Source organism: Amyelois transitella, chromosome 31 (genome assembly GCF_032362555.1).
Source record: "Amyelois transitella isolate CPQ chromosome 31, ilAmyTran1.1, whole genome shotgun sequence".
In the NCBI taxonomy this organism is placed as follows: Eukaryota; Metazoa; Arthropoda; class Insecta; order Lepidoptera; family Pyralidae; genus Amyelois; species Amyelois transitella.
The window spans coordinates 427,680-452,815 of NC_083534.1; the positions used below are offsets into that span (position 1 = coordinate 427,680).

Sequence of the window (25,136 nt, forward strand, 5' to 3'; positions counted from 1 at the left end):
CGTCGGGCTTTACATCAATGTATTATACCACTCGACGCTCGAAGTAGTGACCGCTCGATAAAAAAATATATTTTTAAATGAGGGTAACCGCACCGAATATGATACGTAAATCTGTACGCGCATACCTTTAGATTGATGTTAATTAGATATAATTTAGTGCTATTCTCATGTGAAGTGAATTTTGTAATTCTTAATGAGAATAAAGATCTTAAACCTAACCCTATTATATGTATGTGTATTGTATTGTAACGGTACTCCTCCCAGCTATTCCACGCGGACGAAGTCGCGGACACAGCTAGTTTTGACAACAAATCTATTGAATTGTATTATCTAGTTTTAAACATAAATCTATTGTATTATCTAGTTTTGAACATAAATCTATAGTATTGTATTATCTAGTTTTGAACATAAATCTATTGTAATTGTATTATCTAGTTTTGAACGTAAATCTATTGTATTGTATTATCTAGTTTTGAACATAAATCTATTGTATTGTAATATCTAGTTTTAAACATAAATCTATTGTATTGTAATATCTAGTTTAGAACATAAATCTATTGTATTGTATTATCTAGTTTTGAACATAAATCTATAGTATTGTATTATCTAGTTTTGAACATAAATCTATTGTATTATCTAGTTTTGAACATAAATCTATTGTATTGTATTGTATTATCTAGTTTAGAACATAAATCTATTGTATTGTATTGTATTGTAACGGTACTCATCCCAGGTCTGGGTGACCGCCACCTTCAGAACCTCCTGTGGTCAGCGAGGTCAGGCGGCGTGGTGGGCGTGGACGGCGGCGCGGCGATGCGCGGCCGCGAGCTGCCCGCCGCGCGCCTCACGCCCTGCCTGCTGGCGCTCGGCGACGCACAAGGTAATCTATATTATATACAGGGTGACATTTAAAACAACTGCATCCTTTTAAACATAGACTATACCCATGCTTCTGAGCCGTTTGAGCCTATTTTTTTTTATATTAAACGTCATCATTTTCACATTTAAACAACCCTCAAAAACTACGTCACACGCTTTATTAAAGACCAATACTACAAAAAGAAGTTTAAAGTAAACATGTAAATAAATGTCTGAAAAATAAATTATTTTTCTTGTATCAAGATCAAGTAAAGTACAGAGTTGTCGAGATCGCTCAGCTGAATGTATTGTGTCGTTGACCTCTGAATCTAACGCGTCGCTTTTCCGCCGGCCAGGGTGATATGACGCATTTAGGATCGTGGATTTTGATACTTTTATTTTTTTTACTTTATGAAATATTAACCTATATTTTTCTTTTAACGTTTTTAAATATCCTTTAGATGAGTACACTTAACAGTTAAATTTATGCAGTTGAATTAAAAGTCACCCTGTAAGTTCAGTTCTAATTCCAAATTTTTATTCATTACTAGCTGTGCCCGCGACTTCGTTCGCTTGGAAAAGTTGTTTTGGATATCATTGAAGCCCTTAAGGATGAATAATTACTCCTTCTTTTTCCCACGAATGTCGTTAAAGGCGTTAAGGGATAGGCTTGTGAATTTAGAATACCTACTTCTTTTAGGCAATGTGCTGCTAACCTTAGGTAGATAGGGAGGTATGTAAATTAATAATAGAATTAGATTCAAATAGTGACAGGTTGCTAGCCTATTGCCTACAAGAAGAATCACATGTTAATAAGCATATCCCTTACTCGCCTTTTACAACATCCATTGAAAAAAGAGAGTGGTAATATTCGTTTTCTATTAGCGCCGAGAACCACACGGCACCAAATAAACTTAATAATTTTAATTTTAATTTTTCAGTGCTGGAGAGTCGCCTGCAGACCCGTCTATCAGAGTTACGGGAGTGTCAGTATTTATTCTGCAATTTCGTCAAGATGTCATTCATGTGGGACAAACAGAACATTGACGAGAGGGTAATATAATTCTTATAAATAAATATATATCTTATATATACACAGACAGATTACATATTTGAATCTCAATTCTATTATCAAGATGAGGTACTAACTCAACGATACTATGTATATTTTACAATAAATACTTATACAGGGTGACTTTTAATGCAAGTTCATAAATTTAACTGTTAAGTGTACTCATCTAAAAGATATTTAAAAACGTTAAAAGAAAAATATCGGTTCATATTTCAGACAGTACGAAAAAAAATAAAAGTATCAAAATTCACGATCCTTAATACGTCATATCACCCCGGCCGGCGGAAAAGCGACGCGTAAGATTCAGAGGTCAACGACACAATTCATTCAGCTGAGCGATCTCGACAACTCTGTATTTACTTGATCTTGATACATACTAGAAAAATAATTTATTTTTCAGACATTTATTTACATGTTTAGTTTTAATTTCTTTTTGTAGTATTGGTCTTTAAAAAAGCGTGTGACGTAGTTTTTGAGGGTTGTTTAAATGTGAAAATGATGACGTTTAATTTAAATAAAAATAGGCTCAAACGGCTCAGAAGCATGGGTATAGTCTATGTTTAAAAGGATGCAGTTGTTTTAAATGTCACCCTGTATAGATAAATATCCGAGACCCAGGCCGATCAAAGAAAGTTCGTTTCTCATCATGCCCTGGCCGGGATTCGAACCCGTGACCTCTGGGGTCACAAACAAGCGCACTACCGCTGCATATATTCCTCACGGGGAAGACAGAGTCATCAGTCTTTAAAAGACTTCGTTCAGCTGTATGGCTTAATGCTGGAATTGAGATTCAAATGGTGACAGGTTGCTAGCCCGTCGCCTAGAAGAAGAATCCCAAGTTTTAAGCCTTACCCTTAGTCGTCTTTTATAGTATCCATGGGAACGAGATGGAGTGGTCTACCAACCACACGGCACAATTATAATGGCATAATAAATAAGCATAGTACTTTGAAGTTTTTTTTTTCAAAAAGCAAAATACTTTGTTTTTTATTTTCCAAAAAATAAATTAAAATAAATATATATTGTTACAGCTCCCGCACATACAAGCCCTGCTCTCCGGGCGCTGCCTGTCCCGCGACGTGACGCGGGCGCTCCTCGAGAACTCCCGCGTGACGTACAAACACGCCTACTTGACACTTATCGATGATGTTTTCAAGGACTTCGAGAGAAAGGAACAATATACTGTGGTAGAACAGGTAAGTGTACAAAGTTGTTACCTATAATATATAGGTAGAATAGAATAGAATAGATTTATTTTCAAAATTGGATACAAGGTATCACTTATTGACGTCACATCACTTAAATCTAATTATAACTACTACCGCTGCCAAAGCGCATGTGTAGAAGAAGCGGCGGAACAAACTACACTGCAGCATTTTCATCGGACGTCAATGTACAAATATAGATCTCTTAAATCTAAATCATGGACGAATGCACATTGTCTACATTAAAAAACATGAATGAATGTGGAACTAGTTATTTATATAGGTAATAAATTATATATAATTTATATTTATACTTATATGTAAATAAACTCAAAATAAAAAAAATCTCAATTCTATCATTAAGCCAATAAGCTAAACGTGGCAATTCTGGCTTTTCAAGACTATTGGCTCTGTCTACCCCGCAAGGGATATATACGTGACCATATGTATGTATGTAAATAAAATGTGCCGTGTGGTTCCCGGCGCCAATGGAAAAAAGAATAGGACCACTCCATCTGTTTCACACGGATGTCGTAATAGGCTACTAAGGGATGGGCTTATACAATTGGGATTTCTCTTTTAAGCGAACCTGTCACTATTTGAATCGCACTTCTATCATTAAGCCAAACAGTTGAACGTGGCCTTTCAGTCTTTCAATGACTCTTGGCTTTGTCTACCCCGCTAGGAATATAGACGTGAATATATGTTAAACATTTTTGGTTATAAATGAAATCGTTAATTTAAAAATGAAATGAGAACTTTAGTTAAATTGTGTTTAAGTAAATACAATAAATATATTGTATATACTTTATGTAAATTTTATAATTTTGTATTTATATATATATTTGTTTATGTATGTCCATAATTAGTTGTGTGAGTGGAGAACACGCCTGTCACCCTTTCCAAGAGATTTCTTTTGAAATAAGCAGAACCTATGTAATTTTGTTTCTGTGTTTATCAGTCTCGATGTTTTCTGTGTACATAAATTAGTAAATAAATAAATTAATACAATTTGAACGTTTGTTTCAGATATCTTGCTTCTTAGTGCACTGCACCAGCCCCCGGATACTGCAAGTCACCCGCGCCGGCTGGATGCCCTGGGTGTAGGGTCCAGTCCCACCGGGCGGTCCCACGGTGGGACAAGTAGGTCGATTTTGTACCGTGGGACAAAAGGGTCGATTGTACCGTGGGACAAGTGGGTCGATTATGTACCGTGGGACAAGTGGGTCGATTGTACCGTGGGACAAGTGGGTCGATTTTGTACCGTGGGACAAGTGGGTCGATTTTGTACCGTGGAACAAGAGGGTCGATTTTGTACCGTGAGACAAGTGACACTATGGAAACTACACTGTAGTTGTACCTTATATCATGTAAACTTTTTAAATAAAGCAGTTGTTCAAACATTGTGTTATTAATGAAATTACCTGGTGGCAGCGGTGGGATAATTTATAAACATACATACACATACATATGGTCACGTCTATCTCCCTTGCGGGTAGACAGAGCCAACAGTCTTGAAGAGACTGAATGGCCACATTCAGCTATTTAGCTTAATGATAGAATTGAGATTCAAATAGTAACAGGTTGCTAGCCCATCGCCTAAAAAAGAATTCCAAGATTGTTAGCCTTTCCCTTAGTCGCCTTTTTACGACATCCATGGGAAATAGATGGAGTGGTCCTATTCTTTTTTGTATTGGTGCCGGGAATCACACGGCACATTATTTATAAATACAGTGTTAATTGTTGAATTGGCTTTAAAAATACACAAAAGTAATGGGTACAATTAGTATATAAAATTAAAATATGTTCGCGCGTTCCACGCGTACTTATTATCCCATACATACAGACTTTATAATAATGTAAGAAGTTTCTCGAACGTTTCTTTATGAATAATTCTTGTAATTTATACATAATCTTTAAAATAGTTTTGCGCGCGTTTAAAAAAGGCAACGAAATAAAACACCAAAATACAAATTAAGTTGTTTATACAATCTTCGACAAAAAAATGTAACAATAATTTATTTCATATAGACAAGAAATTAACATTACAATGGCGGATGGCCCGTGCGCACGGAATGCGGCAGTATCGTTAATAACAATAAAAAAGAAATGGTTAAACAAATGCACTAAATACTTATTTACAAATTAAATGAACATATTGACTATATAACTCCGTATGAGAGAAATTATAACCTAAAACAACTTGGATATTTTCTTGGTACTGATACAATTAATAGTTTTGTAAATTTAACGTCTAGTCAGGATGGAATTCCTTACCATTCAAAACTAAGTATCAAGTAATAATTTAACATCAAATTTTGACACCAGCTCCCGTATAGTAAGGCGTGACGCCTTTTTTTAGCGCGCGAAAACCTATCGCCGTTTCGCCTTATATTGGAGTACGGAGTGAATATATTTTATTGTTTAACTACCGACAATTTGTACGCGTCCACTAAATATTAATATTTGAAGTTCTCACTGTAAGTGAATTTTTTGTAGATTCTTTTATGAGAATAAATTTCTTTAACCGTATATTGTGACGTGAAACGGGACGGCGATAGTTTTTCGCGCGAAAAATACGGCGTGGCGTGTGTCGCGCTACGGAGGCTGGATATAGTATTTTTTAATTATCGCACGAAGTGTGTTTTGGAAAACATAAATGGCTCCGATCGTATCTTAAACTAAAATGATTGAAAACGTAAAATTTATTTATTATTTAATATTTTTGGCGCTCATTAGTTACTGGCTTAGAAAAATAAAATGTTAATACTATTTTTGTTAGTTGTGACATGATATTCGTGAAAAAAAAGGTAAGACAAATTTGATACAGTTTTTGTAAACATATGTATAAGGTTGCAATAAAACTGATATTAATTTTACAATTTCTCTGCTCTTAATACAATTTATCTTTAATAAAAGAACTTTTTCTGATCAACCTGGGTCTCTGAATCTAATTCCGAAATCAAGTCTGTTATTTAGAGACCAGCTGAAGCTGATCAATTGCTGCGGTAAACATTTATTTGTGCGTTTGGAAGAGAAATTGTAAAAAATAAATAATATAAAATTGAGAACAAAAGGTCTTTGGCTAACTGTGTATACTTGGAAACAAATCATGGCAGAAATTAAGGGAGTTTAGTGGCCAATAAATATACATAATCTAAAGCGGCGGTCTGTCGGACTGGTAGAGACATTTTCACTCCTAAATTTTATAGCTAACTCTTGTCAACGGAGTTAAGTGGAGCGTCCTCCATATATCTTTTGTATCTGTAGTTGTTTTTAAATTATCAATATATTAAAAAAAACCATGAATGAAACCGAAACATGTTAAAAAACATCGTTCCGTAAGAGATTTACGGGGTAGACAGGGCCCTCAACAAGACTTAAATGCCATGTTCAGCTCTATGGCTTAATGATAAAATTTGTAACTAATTTAGTGTTCAATTCATTGGTTCATTTTCGGCCGGTTCAACGTGGACCATTTCAATTATTTCTAAGTATTAGGTAAATTTTAAAATATTGTTCGACAAAGTTTTTCAAAATAAAATTCCCTTACCACTCCGACATCCGGCCCAACTTAACGACGACTCCTAACTGATACCTAGACTACTGTACACACAAACAATAATATACCTTATCTACACGTCAGTCGCACCGCCGTACCGAGCGCTCTGTACAAAATATACAACTCAATTTTAGACTTAAGGTTACATCACTTTCCGACCACAAATAGGCTTCACATCATCACGTTTCATCCGTTACGGGGTAGACAAAGGCAATAAACACAAGACTGTCTAATTAAATGGATAACCGAAAGGCTAAAACGACGTAAGATTTCAGAGAAAAATATTAAATCTTTTGTTTTAAAGACTAAATGATGAAATAGATTACAGAACTAATTGGAATTAAGTTAACTTTCTTATATATTTATCAAGAAATAAAGATATGTATTATTTATTTGCTCTGAAATTTCTTTTTTTACACTTTCCTGTCGTGGTCTAGCTGGAAGAAATTTCTCTAGAAATTAGTAGTGCTCTTGTACTAAATTTCTCTTTGTTTTAAGTTTTACTCTTATTTTCCTTGATGTATATGAATATATAAATAAATAAAATACATTCATTTATTTATATATAGTTTAGCCTACTCGTGGTAGAAACCTGATTTGAATGGTCTTTAGAAAATTGACGTGGCTTCAAATTTATACCTTATTCACTTTGCATAAGGTGGCATATTGCTAGTTGTCGCATTGTGCCCACCAAATGACACTATAAGGTCTTTTAATCCTATACTATAATACAATGACCAAAAATTAAGGCCTAGGCGAAGTAAAAAACAATATTTTAATACTCCTTAATTGTCTTTAGATGTAGGAATAGCTCCGTCTCGTTCACACTTTGACGTACGAGAGAGAGACAAAGAATCCGTAACAACATGGACGTCATACAATAATTTACAACAAATTTAAGTATTTTATTTATTTTTTCTTTATGGTGTTATTAATTGAATAACAATTAAGTAGAATAATTATTTATAATAATCGAGTCGTGAGTTCTTAAAAATATACTTATTAAGTAGTTTACAAATTGATTTCTCTTCACTATAGCGACTAAATACTTTCATTAAAAAAATAATATTAATTATAATCTCATTTAAGATTTTTCATTTATTCGTTTGCAGCACAGAGCAAGGATATCACGCGGGACATCTCATTCATAATCCATGCTTTGTTCATTAGGTACGTTTCATCTCAAAAAAATAAAACTCCTATTTTAATTTTTTTTTTTTAATCTGAAAAGATGCTCAATTCACGCACCTGTGGCTTGCGCATTAGTAAAATGGCGCGCGCGCATCTGTTTGAGCGAACATTTTTTATTAAGATGGCGCATCCCAGAACTTATTATAAAATCGTCTCCAACCAGAAAAAAACAGACGCCAAATAAAAATTTCCACATTGACTGCGTCTGGTGACTAAAATACAATTTCCTACACAATGACGAACATATCGTCGAGCTCTATAATCGATTAATTTACTTGTTTAATTTCCCAATACTACATTTACACCTTAATCTAGTGACAACAATTTCAGTCGATAATTTCACATTATGTTCAATCCAAAAAATTGGCTGAAATTTCCCAATCATTCTTAAAGTTGAGTAAGTATTAACAATCTCCCATTTTATACAAAGCAAAGGCTTAATAAGTTGGATCCCCTCTCAGTAAGGCTTGGCATTAGTACCACAAAACAAGGGGAGTCCAGACTTGACATTTTTATTTTCCCGCCATTTCCAAAGAACGTGTCAAATTTGCCTTCAGACAAAGATACTCTTAATTTCTCTTACAAACCCGTCACACACGTAGTTATAACTATTTTCATGGCATGAACAACAGAGAACGGTATTCCCTTTTTTTTTAAGTTACACCGATGTCCCCACGGAGATGTAAAAGGTTTTTTTTTTATGGCGCGAAAAATTTTGACCGGTTGAAGCTGTCATCAGAGCGCGCCAGCGAGACAGCAGGCAAAATTTTGTTTTTATATTGTTAATTTTATAGTTTAATTCACTTGTAAGCAATAAGGTCGTTATTTTTTTTGAGTTTCCATTCGGTCTGATTTGGGGGTAGATCGCGCTATTCTGCCCTGTAGAAAATTGCCAAAGCGACTTATATAGTAACGTATTAATATCCCACCACAAGACTTAATAAAGGCGAGAAATATAGTATACGTGTGGTTCACACATCACGCCTCTCTCCCGCACCAATCACCCGTCACTCGACCGCCTAAGCTACTTATTTAAGAAGCACCTCGTTTCATTTCAATTCCTTTCATCTCGAGTCTTTTAAATTTATCGATTAATACGAAATGATTGTTCCTAAATTCGTGTTGTACATAAGAAGGAATATGTTACGTACACAATTATATTAAAGCGTGTTTGTGTTTGCGTTTGTGTAATTCGACACAAAAAAAATATCAGATAGGTAGTACTAAGATATAGCAATTGTATCGTTTATGATTTTGTGGCAAAACAAACTGAAAACTACGAATTATATAATTATAATATAATTAAGTAGCTAATAATTAGATTTTTTTTCCATATATTATCCGAAAAAAATTAGTTTCTTTTTTCGTATATTATATATCATTGAGAGTAGGAAGCGCGCGAAAATTTGGAGATTTCTTCAGTGAAATTTAACAAAAATTGTTGACATACGAAGACTTTCGATGTCTTCACACGCCTTTATATACGGATAAGTTATATTTGGCACTTTTGGAAATTATATTTTGTTTTTATCATAATATTAATATGCTAGTTTTAAGGCATTTTTTACTCATCTCAAATGTTCTTTGATTAAACATGCACATTCAGATCAATTTGTCTACAATTTCATAGCGAATCTACCACATCGTCCAGTCGACTTTTAGAATTATGTTAAAAATTGGTTTTGTTCGACCTCTGTCCACCTAAAGAGGAGCAATTTGATGTTCGGGTTTCATAATTTTTATTGACATAATTTAAAGTATGCGCATTTTTTTGTATAATCACCGCTTCGCATCACGTTTCATACATAAGAAAAAGTTATTTATGGAAGTTATGCGAAAACAACGTGGAGTTTATAAATTATGCCATAAAATGGTAATTTCACCCAATATTATACAATATAGTAATTCTTATTCACTCATTTAAATTCCTAAATTGTATAATGTACTTACATATCGGGAATATACCTTTTTGAATTAGAGACTTTTAAGTAACTTTTGTTGTAGGTGCAATAAGTAAATATCGCATTTCATATCTTTTTTTGACATAATTTTATCTACATACAAATTCATCGCAATTTCACATTGATAATATCATTTTGCCAGATTTTTTAAAACGCATTATTTCTAAATAAAAATATATGAGTAAAATATCTCGTAGCTTCAATTCTTTACCGTCAATAAAATACAGACGCTAGCGCCCCATCGCTTTTCCATTCATTATCTTGTATGATTTCGTGAAACGAATTAATTGCGTTGATAGTCATTTAACTTTGACCAGACTACAAAGAAAGAGATTCTCAGTGCGTCCTAAAATGTTCTTTTCTACCCTAATACGCTATAATCTCAATATTATAACCTAGTCTAATCATTTTATTAATAGACCCCGGGCAGTAAAGCAACATCGCTCGAAGCTCGAATGACATAATCTCAAGACGTGACTACTTGAACAAACTATGGTGACGATAACAAGTTACTCTGATGATTTATTCTCGATATCTTCATTTCCATGGTAATCATGTGAGCGGGAACACGCTACAATGACGATGACTAGCCGCTAGTCGTAATGGCTCGACGCCAGGCTAGTCCTGGACGAGTGCAGCGCGGAGCTGTGTTGAGGCATGGCCGTGGGGATCCTCGCGGCCTTGGCGGCTTGCCTCTCCTGTTCCTCAAGCTGAGCCGCGAATTCCTCTTCCAATGCCTGGGAGCGATAAAAAATGATGAAAATTAAACTACGTTTTCGGTAAATTTATTTTTATTCATACATGTAATTAACAAAGCAACATTCGTGATAATGTTTAGATAGTACATTATCCTTTTTTAAACGTTATGTAAAATTTATTAGAAATTAGTAATACAAAAAGCGTTTGGTGCCAAAGAAGAAAGAAATGTTCATTTGCAATAACTGCACATGGTGATTTCTCTATTTCTCATTTTATTAGTGAAGTTCGTGAAATTAAAAAAAATATTAAAGAAAATATAAGTATTTACATTTAGGTTTCTATAATTAATATCAATATAGTCAACTTCATATTAAACCTTTTTTTATTAATGCAAAAATCATGCTTCAAGTTGGGTTTGGTTCCCTTGTTTTTTTCCTACGGAATGGTCAAAGAATTACGGTCAGTTCTCGGCGGCATAGGCCAGGAGGATGATACATTGTTATTATTAAAACTTTATATATTTAAATAAAATTACCTATGCAAATATCCTCGATTGCTAGGGTGAGAAAAAAATATATAATTTTTTTTTTTAGAATATATCTAACTTTTTCCCAACAACTTTTTGACAAATTATCCAGAACAGTTCTCATTTCATATTTAAGTAGTGAATTTGAAAAGCTTAGGAAAATCCTACAAAATTTAAAGGAAACTCAGTATCATACATGCCACACTCAGTGCAAAATGAACTAAAATAAAGTGGAAAAAGAAAGGTGCAAAATGTCATAACTCGTTAGTCCTAAAAATTAGGACAAAAGCTATTATGACAACTTGCAAACTAAAAAAAACATACCATGCATCCATCGACGCGGCAGCTGGACTTGTTAGAAGCATGCGCCTTGCTGTTTATACATTGCTGACTCACACCTAATATATGTACATGCTTAGTAATTATAAACTTTTTTTTTTAAATTTAATTCTTTTTAATTTTTTTTTAAATTATTGAAATTTTCTCAACTACTCGCAATAATAAAATGAAACATATGTAGCTATATCTTTCAAAAATTCTGTGATCAAATACTAAGCACGTAGTTATAAAAAGCATTTGCAGATATTAACATATGTATATTTTTTTACACAAATTTTGACAGGTGTCAAAATGTTCATCTTTTAGTTTTTGTTTCTTTCGCTTCAATCCCAAATTGTATGTAAATTAAATCTGTTCTGTACTATAAATACTAATATATTTGTTCCCTCATGGAACTAAATGGAACTAGTGAGATGACTAAACTAATTATTTTTAAAGAATTCTTCCTTTATATACCTCTGTTTGCTTTTTTCTATTTTTCAAACAGTTTTACTTGAACAATGGATTCAAATAAATAGAATGATACAAAAAAATCTAATGACCGCTTTATAATAAATTTTTCTTTATTTCTTTTATTTATTATAAATGATTATAAATATTTTTTTTAAGTTTACGTGAAATTGAGTAAATAACAATAAAGCAAGCTGTAGTTAAATCCATCACCGATAACCGAAATAATTTATCAATATGCACATCCATCATAAAACAAAATTCCAGGATAGTTATAATTATTTTATTAGTGAATACAAACCAAAACTACTAATAAAAAAAGATGATTATAAAAATAAAATTAATTTTAAAACTGCAGGGGCGTAAAATTTTAATTAAATTTTAGTTTGCAATCATCTTTTTTTTGTAAGTAGTTAGAATTTTGTATTCATTAAGAATTTTCATTTTCAAATTGTAATGACTTCCAATCAGGACATAAGGCCACTATTATATATATATATATTTTTATGCGCAGACTCTATATAATATAATGTTTTTATGGCTAAATAATTGGCTAATTTTATTAATAATTTAATAGAAAACCAATAAAACACCAACAAACAACCACAACATATTTATTTACATATATTTCTGTATACAATATACATTTGCATAACGTTGCAATAACGAAATATGCATTTGACATAATTTTAATTACCTCTCAACAAAAACTGATATATGTATGTCTACATAATAAGGCAAATTAGCGATTTGAATATTGATATGACTTAATATAACTAACTATAAATTTATTTTTCTAGGGTTAAAATCTTGCACTGATTTGCATTTTTTTAAACTTTGACTCTTTTTAAAGTTTAATTTATTAAGTTTATTTTGTCTCCCTCCAGGTTTTAGTCCCGGTTGCATCCTCACCACTCTGGAGAGGAGCCCGGGGTATAGCCATGACCATGGATCCTGGATTGGGTGAGTCTTTTTTTTCACATATTTCACTATTACCACAATTAAATGTTTTCGCGTATTACAAAAACCTCGTAATTTCAAGATGGCAAACAGTAGTTTAGGAACTGAAGTTATATATCGTGGGGAAGACCAGTTAGAATTGCAATTAAAATTTTACCCTACTTAATGTACGGTAAATTTAAATCGGTATGCGTTAAACTAAATTTGCATAATTACGCTAAAATGTTTAAAAAGAAACCAAATGTATAAGCATATTATATAACTAGCTACTATCTTATATACTATGTAATTTTAAATATGCCGTGATAATGTAAAATATCTATCATAATCATCACCATCGTTCGTTTGAAATCGATTTCTTAGTTACTTTATTTATTTTACGATACCAAAACATATTTAAATTGTATATGTCAGTTAAAAAAAATTAAGTAGTATAATTACGACTTGATTTCATTTGTTTATAATCTGTTTTATTGGAATGTTGTAAGGTGTTAAAATAAAAAAGTCAGTGCTGATCTGAGAAGAAACTAATATCTTCTATCTTAATCTCTATATTGAACATATCATAGACATTAAAAAAAATCGATTTCAAATTTTAATATCAATAATATTAAACAGTTGAGATATTTCCTTGAAAATTTTTGAACTTTGAGTTTAGTTTATTTATCAACCAGAACACAATACTAATATTAAATATTGAATTTTTAACATGGCTGTTATCAACTCCTTTTAAAAACAATCTGTCACTATTTGAACCTCAATTCTATCATTAGGCCAAACAGCCGAACGTGGCTTAACAGTCTATACAAGTTTGTTAGCTCTGTCTACCTCGCGAGGGATAAAGACGTGACTATATGTATTTATGAATGTTAATACTACTTAATGGCAGGCACATTCGGAAAATGTATCCACGGTCGCGAAGCCGCACTAACAATTAAAAATATTAAAACTAACTACACAATAAGGCTTTTTTTAGGCACATTGAACGTTTAAATCTAGATAATAATCATAATATTTACGGACAGCGAAGCATTCAGCCAAACAACTTTTAATTTATGACAAAAATGACAATTCTTTTGTTCCCATACTAAAATTTGTTATTACCTTCTTAGTTTTTTTAATATATGTATATTTTTCGTCTAACTAATGTATTATTTTGGAATCTTAAAGCATAGTCTAATTATACTTGTACAATTAAATATAAATGTTTAAAAAGCGAAGCACTTAATTTGGCATATTTTATTTTAATTTTGCTGTAATTTTTTAATATTATTTAAGTATTAATCAATTAATTTATACTCTTAATTAAATATTATTTGCTAGGTTAAATTCTAATGTGGAAATAAACTTTGCCGATTTTGTGTAATAACTAATTGGAATGCGTTGATAAAATTGTACATTATTTTTTATTTAGAAATGCATTTAATATGGCGAATGAAATAAAGATTCTACATATTTTCTTTTTCTCATTTAAATTTGATTATTTATAACGACGTAATAATTTTTAATTTATTATTCGTATTATACCGAATAAACCGAATATTTACTTTGTTTCTTTTAATACCAATAAGATATTTAAAATGTTTTAAAAATATATTCAGGGCACATACATATTGTCAAATAATATATAACTTTATTGGGTTGGAATGGACTAGGTAGAAATTTAAATATTTTTATAACTTAATAGCGAATTAGAAAATAATAAAGAGGAAGTGCCTATATTTCTATACTAAGAAAAATGTTCTTGTTTTCTATAAACTTTTGTATTTTTGGCTAATTTTACGATTTTTTTTTCTTTATATTCATTATAAAGTGTTCAAAATGTTTTACAGCACTAATTTTTTTATTTATTAAATGTAATGAACCAGATAAATCGGAAAATTATTTTCAACAATAATTTTAGGCAAGACCTAGGTGTTATACCATTATTTTCATTCTAATATTATCGATATCCGTCTTAATTTCATGTTTTTAGATAAACAAACTTTTTAAATATTAGTTTTAAACAGCCTCGATAATATAATAGACAATTTTAATAAAACATTTAATTTTAAAATCAAGATACAAAGAAAAAATATACAAATGAACGAACATCTCACGGTCGCTTTTTATACTGTTAAATTTGTGACAAATTCAAATTATTTAGACAGTCAGTGATGTGCATAGACATATTTCACAGTGCATGCAAATACACGATAAGTTTACAATTTTAAAAATAAATTTTTGTTATATTTAACGAAATTATGTGGCAAGAACAGCAGATAAAATCCAGCTAGATAACGCAATTTAATCCATTTCTATGTAAACTAAGCGTGTCAAGCCTTTAGAGTCAAGTTTGTAGAGCCAAGTAGCATAGACGTAGAAAAACAGGCGGACGGTGTTTTACTGTACGGCAAAATAAAGCACCAGTAATATGCCATTGTATATTATATATATATACGCCTCACGCACACACTCTCATCTATAGTGTGACAGTCGGCCGCCATTACGTCATAGATTTTCTTACGAAATGGCAAGTTCTGTCAATCACAAATGCGTAACATGCCGCCATTACGATGCTTCACATTTTTTTAAAGGTACACTCAGTCCGCTTTTTTTTCTTTTATTTAGTACATACAGTAGTTGCCTTTAAAAAATGTGGTTGTCAGTTTGACCTGTATGAGCGTACGTTGCGCCGATTTTGATGCGATTTTTGCAAATTTTAGATATTTTATCAATTTCAAAAAGGGAAGATACCGAATGTAGGCGTTCTCTTTTTTACAAAAGTTATTACAGATACATGTCTATAAAGTACAAGAATGACGGATAGCTACAGATGATGTCGCCGCAAGAACAGACAATCACGAGGTCTAGCTAGATCTATGTCTGTGGTTGGCCATATTATATACTGGCTGTGACTAACATTTCACTATGCCTTTATTAATTGACATTCAAATTTCTCTTTAGTAAAATAACCACGTGTCAAAATTTAAAAACAATTCTGGTACCACAGGTTAGAGTTTCACAATTAAGCGTGAATTATACTATAGCCGTGGTTGGTTGAAGTTTAATTCAATTGACTTTTTTAACGGGTAATAACACTGACGTTAAAAGTATGACAAATGTGAATGATGCAACACATATTTTGCTCAACCGGCGATTTGTCAATTTGGTGCCGTGTACCCACTGAACGTGACATTTAAGACACGAACGACGCGAAAGTGGCGCCCCCGTCCTAACTCGGATTTAGAGACGTATACGTAAACTATTAATTTTACGGTTCAAATTACGTGTATGTTTTTGGAATTTATTTAATTATGTTGTATTTCTCATCAAAAACTCTAGAGGTCGCCACTTACAACTAATCAAACCACCGAATCTTCATTCTTATCGTTGACAATAGTGTTTTTAAGGTTCAAAGTCGACAATTGACTGACCGGCGGCAAATCGGAATTGGCATAGCTATTAGACCCCCTGACGGGGCCCCAACGACTGAGACCCCTACCGTCGTACTCAATCTCACTCCCGTCTCTCGAATCGGTACCGATAGTACTGGTACTCTTCATAGTATTGTACCTGCTGCCTTCCAGTGACGGCAAATCTATCATGACAGCTTCCATAGCGATATCTTGCTTCAGACTTTGTTGGGAAATACTCCTCTTCATGCCGCCGTGATCATCTAGATGTCTGAACACATGTTCCGATACGCTTTGTCTGTTAATCTTCTTATCTCTTTTCTGGTAATTCCTGTCCAAAGTGCTCGGTTCCTTGCCATCTCTACCGGCCGTCTGGTTACGCACGTTATCGCCGTAAGCCATGATGGGCTCGCGTCTCACATCCGAGCCGCTGAACACGGAGAACCCCGACACTTTATCGGAGACTAATTTCAAATTGGACGTGGAGCCGAACTTGTGCGCTTTGGACAACTTGTCGCGCTTCTTGACCGGACTTATACTCCTTCTACGATTCATGTTCGGCGTGTTCGTGGCCGATATCAAATTCAGAGTCGTGCGCGACCGCGACAGCGATCCCATGAACGACTGCCGCTGATGGTAAGCGCTTAGGACATGTTGCAACACGTTTCTGGGCCATTCCACGTCGAGAAACTCCGCCTTGTTCTCAATGGTCGTTCGGAATTTCTTTTCGTGATCAATCAGCTGTTTCCTGAACTCCTCAATCAGTTTCTGTTTGGAGAAAACGGGCGTTTAGTTCGGATGGACCGATGGACGCCACAAACATTCACCTATAACCTACATGGTTGTGTCTAAATGGATGATACGCTATGTAACATACACATTTTCAAATGGACGTTCAATTTTAATGGTTCTAAGACACCACAAAAATTTTGACCTACATATATGGAAAGTGCCTATAAAGATGATAAACTAGTATGAACATACAAACTTTGAAATAGTCACATTTGTACGTCAAAGATGAGCTAATGAGTTTTGTAACAATCTCCGCCACCTGTTAGAGACACCACCAAAAGCTTGCGCTCATGCTGTTTCATGCGACACCCATATAGTTCAGGAGATAGTGGTCATTGTTTTACATTTAAATCATAATTAAACATAGACAAAGAAAGCTGACTGACGCGTCTTTGAACGAGAACTTGGAAACACTGGAATTGACATAAAATTACATATTATTTATAGGTATTAGACTATTTTTATTTCATCACGCACGCTTCGAATCATGTCACAACGATTCGTGGTCACCGAGCGATCATTGTTATATGCTTCTAAATGTCCGAGATAAAACAGAGGTACATTACGTGCACGTCTAATACCTGTATTATTAATAACTATTACAATTCAATACGATATATTAAAAATCAGTTATAAACATACATACAAAGACTTGTCTTCCGTGCCACATAACTATAAATGTAAATTATTCTGTCAAAACAATGACCTTATCTCCCCACTTATAGAAAATCATGCTTTTTTATTACTATATTATACTGACAAACAAACAAACCTTGACGGTAAGCGGTCACCGCAGCCAATAAAAACACGTGCATACATCACGCATACAATAAAATTTATTTGCCAACATATTTCTTTTCTTTGTGGCCATTGGAACATTAACATGCCATGGGTCTCCCCAGGGCACCATACTAGGGCCAACCTAAATTCTATCATCCATCATGAACCTATCTCTACATCACCTTACAGCAATCACTCACCGCCTTCCTGCTGCCGAGCTTGGCGCGCCACTCCCGCAGCTCCACGGAGTACCTCTCCTCGGCCGCCTTGATCTTGTTGCTCTCGTGGTTGGTCAGCGCCTTGCGCTTCTCGTTCTGCAGCTGCTCCAGCTCCCGAAGTTGCGCCTGCTCATGTAATATACGTTTTTATAACCTATCTCAATAAAGAAGCCGTGCGGTTCCCGGCACCAATATAAAAAAATCATAGTACCACTTCATCTCTTTCCCATGGATTTCGTAAGAGGCGACTAAGGGATTGGCTTATAAACTTGGGATTCTTCTTTTAGGCGATGGGCTAGCAACTTGTCAGTATTTGAATCTCAATTGTATCATTAAGCCCAACAGCTGAACGCTTCCCGTCAGTCTTTTCAAGTCTGCTGGCTATGTCTGCCCCCCATTGGATAATTATTTTATTATAAACGTCCGATGAAAATGCTGCAGCGTAGTTTGTTCCGCCGCTTCTACTACACATGCGCTTTGGAAGCGGCAGTAGTTATGCATAGTAAAGATTCAAGTGTTGTGACGTCAATAAGTGATACCTTGTGTCCAATTTTGAAAATAACTCTATTCTATTCTATTGCAGACACACTCACCTCCCCGGCCGCCCTCAGCTCCTCCCTGGCTTTGGCGTGTTTGGTGGCGAGTCTCTCCTGCTCCGCTCGGTAGCGCCGCTTCTCGTTCTCTTGGAACTGAAACACATATAGCATTTTATTTATTTATCTTTATTAGGGAAACAAACAGTTACATGGTTGCATATTATAATTATCTTATACATACTATCTTAATTATATATTTAAACGAGCAATTCTTGTATATATATATATATAATGAGGATCTCGGAAACGGCTCCAACGATTTTCATGAAAGTTACAGATTAGGGGCTTTTCGGCTCAAGGAATCGATTTATCAAGGTCCTAGGTTCGAGAAAAGCTCGGTTCTCAAGAGATATAAACATTTTAAAAACCGCGTTTTAAGAAACTATATCAGCGCCATCTCTGGTAGACCGAGCAAAGCTCGGTCAGCCGGGTACTGATATATAAACCAATAAAGGTTCCTCTGTTTACTAAAATTACATAGTATCGAAAAGTCGAGGAAATTATCCATACTAATATTATAAAGCTTAAGAGTTTGTTTGTTTGAACTCTCAGGAAGTACTGGTTCGAATTGTAAAATTCTTTTTGCGTTGAATAGACCATTTATCGAGGAAGGATTTAGGCTGTATAACATCACGCTGCAACTATAAGGGGCGAAGAAATAATGGAATATGTGAAAAAAAACGGCGGGAAATTATTCATCCTTGAGGGCTTCGATGATGCCCAAAACAACTATTTTACGCGGACGAAGTCGCGGCATAGCTAGTTATATATAAAATTCTCGTGTCACAATGTTCGTTCACGTTCTCCTCTGAAACGGCTTGACTGATTCTCATTAAACTTTGTGAGCATATTGAGTAGGTCTGAAAATCGACCAACATCTATTTTTCATACCCACAAAATGCAAAATAACGTATGCCGGGACAGCTAGTTATTATATGAATGTAAATGTGTTACATGTAGACATATTTTTTATAAATATCGTGAAAATTAACCAAAAATCTATCGATTAACCTCAATCTTATGCCGTGTGGTTTCCGGCACCAATACAAAAAAAAAGCATAGGACCACTCCATTTCTCTTTCATGTCGTAAAAGGCGACTAAGGGATAGGCGCATAAACTTCGAATTCCTCTTACAATGTGCTAACAACCTGTCACTATTTAGATCTCAATTCTATCATTAACCCAAACAGCCGAACGCGGCCTATTAGTCTTTCTAAGACTGCGGGTTCTGTCAAAACTCCGCAAGGGATTTTAACGTGAACATGTACGTATGTACGTATCTTTTTAAAGGCAAACCCAGTTTTCATTCATTCACTCACTCAGTCATTCATTACCTTCTTCAGCTTCTCCCGGTCGGCGTCCCCGTGCGCGGCGGGCGCGGAGATCCGCAGCGACTCGCGGAACATCATCTCGCGCGCCTTCTGCTCCGCGCGGATCCTCTTCGGCAGCGAGCGCTTCTCCAGCGCTTGGCACTTGGCCAGCTCGTCCTCCTTGCGCGTGTTCTTCCTGGGGTGGGCGGGTGCGATCGGGACATTTCAATAAACATACATACATATAGTCACGTCTATAAGTAAGCAGAGCCAACATACAAAAATACTGAATCACGTTCAACTGTATGGCCACTGTCTACCCCGCCAAGGATATAGACGTGATTATAGGTTATGACGTGATTATACTTTATGGTGCCCCACAGGGAAGTCTACTAGAACCTGCACCGGGACTCTTCAAGGCACTCCACTTGGACCACCAATATTTTTGATCTAATTTGTGGTAAATTAGATCAAAAATAGGGAGCTCCCTAGGGAAGTCTACTAAGTCACCTAAGGTAATATTTAAAATTCCTTAAGATACTCTCTTAGGGCCATCAACATTTATTTTCATCTCAAACGCACCTCCTTATCTGGTCCAGCTCCTTGTCGTGCCGCACCAGCATCTGGTGCCGCTGCAGCAGGAACTCCTCCTTGATCTGCCGCTTGGCGAGCTGGTGGCGCTCGTGGATCTGCTTCTCCTCCAGCTCCCAGAGCGCCGCCTCGCGGGTGCGCATTATCTGCTGCCGCTGCTGCAGGTACTGGCGGTCGGCCAGCGCCTGCCGCGCGCGGTGGTTCTCGTGCGCGCGCCGCAGCACCGCGTCCGCGGCCTCCGCCAGGCCCGCCACGAACGCCCGCTCGCGCTCCGCGTGCTCGGCGTCCAGCCGCAGGCGGCGCTGCCGGTACGCGTCCTTGCGGCGCTCCTTGGCGACCAGCTCCACCTCCTGCTTGAGCAGCCGCAGCTCCTGCTTGAGCGTGTCGCGGAAGTGGCGCAGGTCGCGCTCGTGGTCGGCGCGCAGCCGCTTGGCGCAGGCGCGCAGCTCGCCCTCCAGCTGCTGCTCGGCGCGCTCGGCGCCCGCCCGCGACGCGCGCGCCAGCGCCTCCAGGTCCGCGTCGTGCGCGCGCGCCAGCGCCGCCTGCTCCGCCTCGAACCTGCGGGCGGTCGCGGATATTACCATTGGATCCGGGAGGGTGAGCTGCTTCAGGAGAGGGTTAAGAGTGGTCAATGGTTTTATATTTAATGAATGTATTGATGAGAGTATTTTTCCAAATTTAATGAAATGTAGCAAATTAATACTATTATTCAAAAAAGGGGAGAAAATAGTCCTTGGCAATTATAGACCTATTTCTATATTGCCAGTTTTGAGCAAGGTGTTTGAGAAGATGATGCTTAATCAAATGCAACAGTATTTTTAAATCAACAACATTTCCATTCCCAACAATATGGGTTTACTGCCGGGAAGTCCACCACTGATGCGGGAGTAGCACTTGTTACTCAAATCTATGACGCGTGGGAGAGTTCACAGGATTCAGTTGGAGTCTTTTGTAATCTCTCTAAAGCGTTTGATTGCGTAGATCATCAGACACTTTTGAGAAAACTTCGTCAATATGGGTTTGACCACAAATCAACTGAACTAATGGCATCCTATTTGACTGATAGGCTTCAAACAGTAGATATTAATGTAGTTAAGTCAAGCGGATCAAGCATCACAATGGGTGTTCCTCAGTGCTCAACTTTAGGACCATTCCTCTTCTTGGTGTATATGTCAATGGCCTGCCTTTTATGGTGAAAAAACAGGCGGGTAGTGCTGTTTGCCGATGACACTTCTTTAATATTTAAATTAGATTGCCAAAGCGAAAAGGTAAGTTCGGTTAATAATATACTGTCGGCCATACCTATCTGGTTCTCAACCAACAATCTTCTTTTAAATGCTAATAAGACCCAATGCATTGAATTTACCCTTCCCAACGTAAGGCAGGCCAATACTGACATAATACTGGAAGGCCAGAAATTAGAATTTGTTGAAAATACAAAGCTTTTAGATTCCTAATAATAGATGCAAAGCTACAGTGGGGTGCTCATATTTCTAAACTTTCCAATAGACTTAGCTCTGCCGCTTATGCTGTTAGGAGGATCCGACAATTGACAGATGTAGCTACAGCTAGGCTTGTTTATTTCAGCTATTTTCATATCTTGTTATCTTATGGTTTACTTTTATGGGGTAGCTGATTTACAAATTATTTTTATAATTCAGAAAAGGGCCGTTCGCGCAATTTATGGTTTAGGACCAAGAGACCAAGACAACTCTTTAAGATAATAAACATACCTACAGTAGCGTCCCAGTACATTTTTGATCTTATAATGTATGTTAGGAAAAATACCTCTTTTTTTTCAAAAAGTTAGTGCCACATGGAAATTTACGTAATAAACATAAATTAGTCATGCCGTATCATAGGCTTAGCAAAGTCAGTAAATCATTTATGGGGAACTGTATACGATTTTATAATAGGTTGCCGGAGTCTGTTCTTGATATGCCCAACCGAAAATTCATGGAGTATGTAAAGAAAGTACTTTGTGAGAAGGCTTATTATAGGACTGATGATTACCTTAATGATAAAAACATCTGGCTTGAGCTTGGCACAGGAACCTCGTAGTGAATTGTACTTTGATTTGAACCTAAATCAAAATTCAGTACACTTTGTACAGAAATCTTTTTAAAATTGGCAATCCATAAAATCTTATATATAAAATTCTCGTGTCACAATGTTTGTCTCCGTACTCCTCCTAAACGGCTTTACCGATTTTAACCAAATTTTGCATGCATATTCAGTAGGTCTGAGAATCGGCTAACATCTATTTTTCATACCCCTAAGTGTTAAGGGCTGTCCACCCTTAACATTTTTTTAACTAGAAATTACTTAAATATTATTTATATGGCAAAACAACGTTTGCCGGGACAGCTAGTATATATATAAATATATATATTAATATTAAAATTAAAATCTCATATAAATATATTAATCTGAACAATGTATTCTCTCGTCCACATTCTATTCTAAGTTTAATTGATATTGTGAAGTTGACGTTGTTGAAGAAAATGCTGCAGTGCAGTTTGTTACCGCTTCTTCTGCACTGATGCCTAGGAAGCGGCAGTAAACTTAGTTTTAAGTAATTTATTTGACGTCAACCAATGTTGTTAAACCAAACGATTTGACAATTATTAAGCGATATGAAGTATCCTATAATAATGAATAAAAATTTTGAATCATCGCTGTAAGGAGCGCCATGACATAGTCAGACCTTCTCTTGAGCGCTGTGTTGAGGTATCTTGTGCCGAGCTTGAGGGACACATTGTTATTTGTATCTATAGTCCACCCAATAGTAGTTTTATGAATTTCCTGAATGTTATGAAGGAAGTTCGAAGAGTAACTGCAAAAAGTAATAAGAAAGTAATTGTTGGCGGTGATTTTAACATTGACCTATTAGTTAGCTCCACAGTGACAACACAGTTTCTTAACCTATTTAAATGTTTTTACTTAGATAATCGTTCTTGGAACCAACCCGCTTCACTCCCACATCTGCTAAATAAAACAAGAGAAAATCAAAACTAATCGAAACACCAACAAGCTCTGTAATATATTTATGCGAAATCAAATTTGTCAAATAGCCTATTATAGCCCAATCTCAATTATACCAATTTTGAGCAAGGCGTTCGAGAGAATCATGCTTAATCAAATGCAGATTTTCTTTAAGTCTAATAAATTATTTCGTAGTCAGCAATACGGCTTTACTGGGGGGAAATGTACAACTGATGCAGGTGTGGCTCTTGTCACTCATATTCTTAATGCATGGGAAGACTCACAGGATGCCATCGGAGTATTTTGCGATCTGACCAAAGCATTCGATTGCGTAGATCATAAACTCTTCTGCTCAAGCTCGCTCATTACGGGTTCGACACTAGTGCCGTTGAACTTATTAAATCATATCTTAGTTATAGATTACAGACGGTAGATTTAAATAATACAAAATCGGAAGGAGCTAAGGTATCAAATTAGGGGTACCGCAAGGTTTCATTTTGAGACCTTTTCTCGAATTTCTGGTCTCGTAATATTCTGGTGTATATTAACGACCTGCCTTGCATGATTAAGAAACAAACTGGCATCGTGTTGTTTGCAGAGGATACGCCACTAATTTTTAAGATGAACCGCCGTAGCGAAGTCTCTGATGATGTTAGTAGCACTTTAGCCGCCATTTCTAACTGGTTTACAATCAACAACTTACTGTTAAATTTAAATAAGACCCAATGAATTAAGTTTACACTTCCCAATGTGCGGCAGGCAAATGTGGATATTAGTATAAGTAGTAAAAGATTAGATTTTGTTGACAGTACTACTTTCCTACGAAAAACATTAGATTCAAATTTGAAATGGCATGCTCACATTTTGAAACTTTCTAAAAGTCTTAATGCTCCCAACAAAACAAAGGAAACCTAGAATATTATAAACAAGGAAACTGGTAGATGTAATTTTAAAGAAAATATTGATGAAATTAAATTTGATAATAGGAAAATTACCTCTACAACAGAAAGTAAATTTAAATATATTAATAAAGTAAATTTATTTGAAACTTTTTTTACAAATATACCGTTGGAATTAACTTCTTATATTAACTCGCGCCATAATGAAGCTGAAACACTTCTTAAAAATAATGTCAGCACTTGCAATTCCAAATTTATATTCTCACATATTGATTCTACTGACATTATCAATACCTTTAAAGAACTTAATCTTAAAAAGTATGGGGATCATTAGGTATGTCGGCTGTTGTGATTTGTCATATTATAAATATTATAACTTGGGACTTAGCATATATATTCAATAATTGTGTTGACCAAGGGATTTTTCCAAATTTAATGAAGTAGGTATAGTAAATTCATTCCACTATTCAAGAAAGATGAAAAATCGGAGCCTGGTAATTATAGACCAATTTTGAGCAAGGTGTTCGAGAGAATCATGCTTAATCAAATGCAGCTTTACTTTAAGTCTAATAAATTATTTCATAGTCAGCAATACGGCTTTACTGAGGGGAAATGTACAACAGATGCAGGTGTGGCTCTTGTCACTCATATTCTTAATGCATGGGAGGACTCATAGGATGCCATCGGAGCGATTTGCGATCTGACTAAAGCATTTGATTGCGTAGATAATAGAACTGTTCTGCTCA

General features: G+C 35.3%; 2 protein-coding genes across 5 annotated transcripts in view; one reads left to right on the forward strand and one right to left on the reverse strand.

The window, feature by feature from the left end:
* The window catches only part of LOC106129217 (uncharacterized), a 30,664-nt gene extending 26,143 nt beyond the window's left edge, over positions 1–4,521 (forward strand). Inside the window, exons 28-31 of the mRNA XM_060953079.1 lie at positions 734–880; positions 1,800–1,912; positions 2,962–3,126; positions 4,165–4,521. Of these exons, the coding sequence (XP_060809062.1) occupies positions 734–880; positions 1,800–1,912; positions 2,962–3,126; positions 4,165–4,242 (503 nt within the window). The 3' untranslated portion in view covers positions 4,243–4,521. The remainder of the gene's footprint in view (positions 1–733; positions 881–1,799; positions 1,913–2,961; positions 3,127–4,164) is intronic.
* Positions 4,522–9,232: 4,711 nt separating this feature from the next.
* Positions 9,233–25,136, reverse strand: part of LOC106129210 (serine/threonine-protein kinase 10) — a 56,787-nt gene continuing 40,883 nt past the window's right edge. For 3 of the 4 annotated variants that reach the window (XM_060953325.1, XM_060953326.1, XM_060953327.1), the window contains 5 exons: positions 20,498–21,064; positions 19,940–20,111; positions 18,602–18,697; positions 17,991–18,134; positions 15,716–16,986 (listed from right to left, as the gene is read on the reverse strand). In XM_060953325.1, the coding sequence (XP_060809308.1) occupies positions 16,168–16,986; positions 17,991–18,134; positions 18,602–18,697; positions 19,940–20,111; positions 20,498–21,064 (1,798 nt within the window). In that variant the 3' untranslated portion in view covers positions 15,716–16,167. Of the gene's footprint in view, positions 10,587–15,715; positions 16,987–17,990; positions 18,135–18,601; positions 18,698–19,939; positions 20,112–20,497; positions 21,065–25,136 lie in introns of those variants that run through there. The other variant, XM_060953328.1, reaches the window with a different exon arrangement.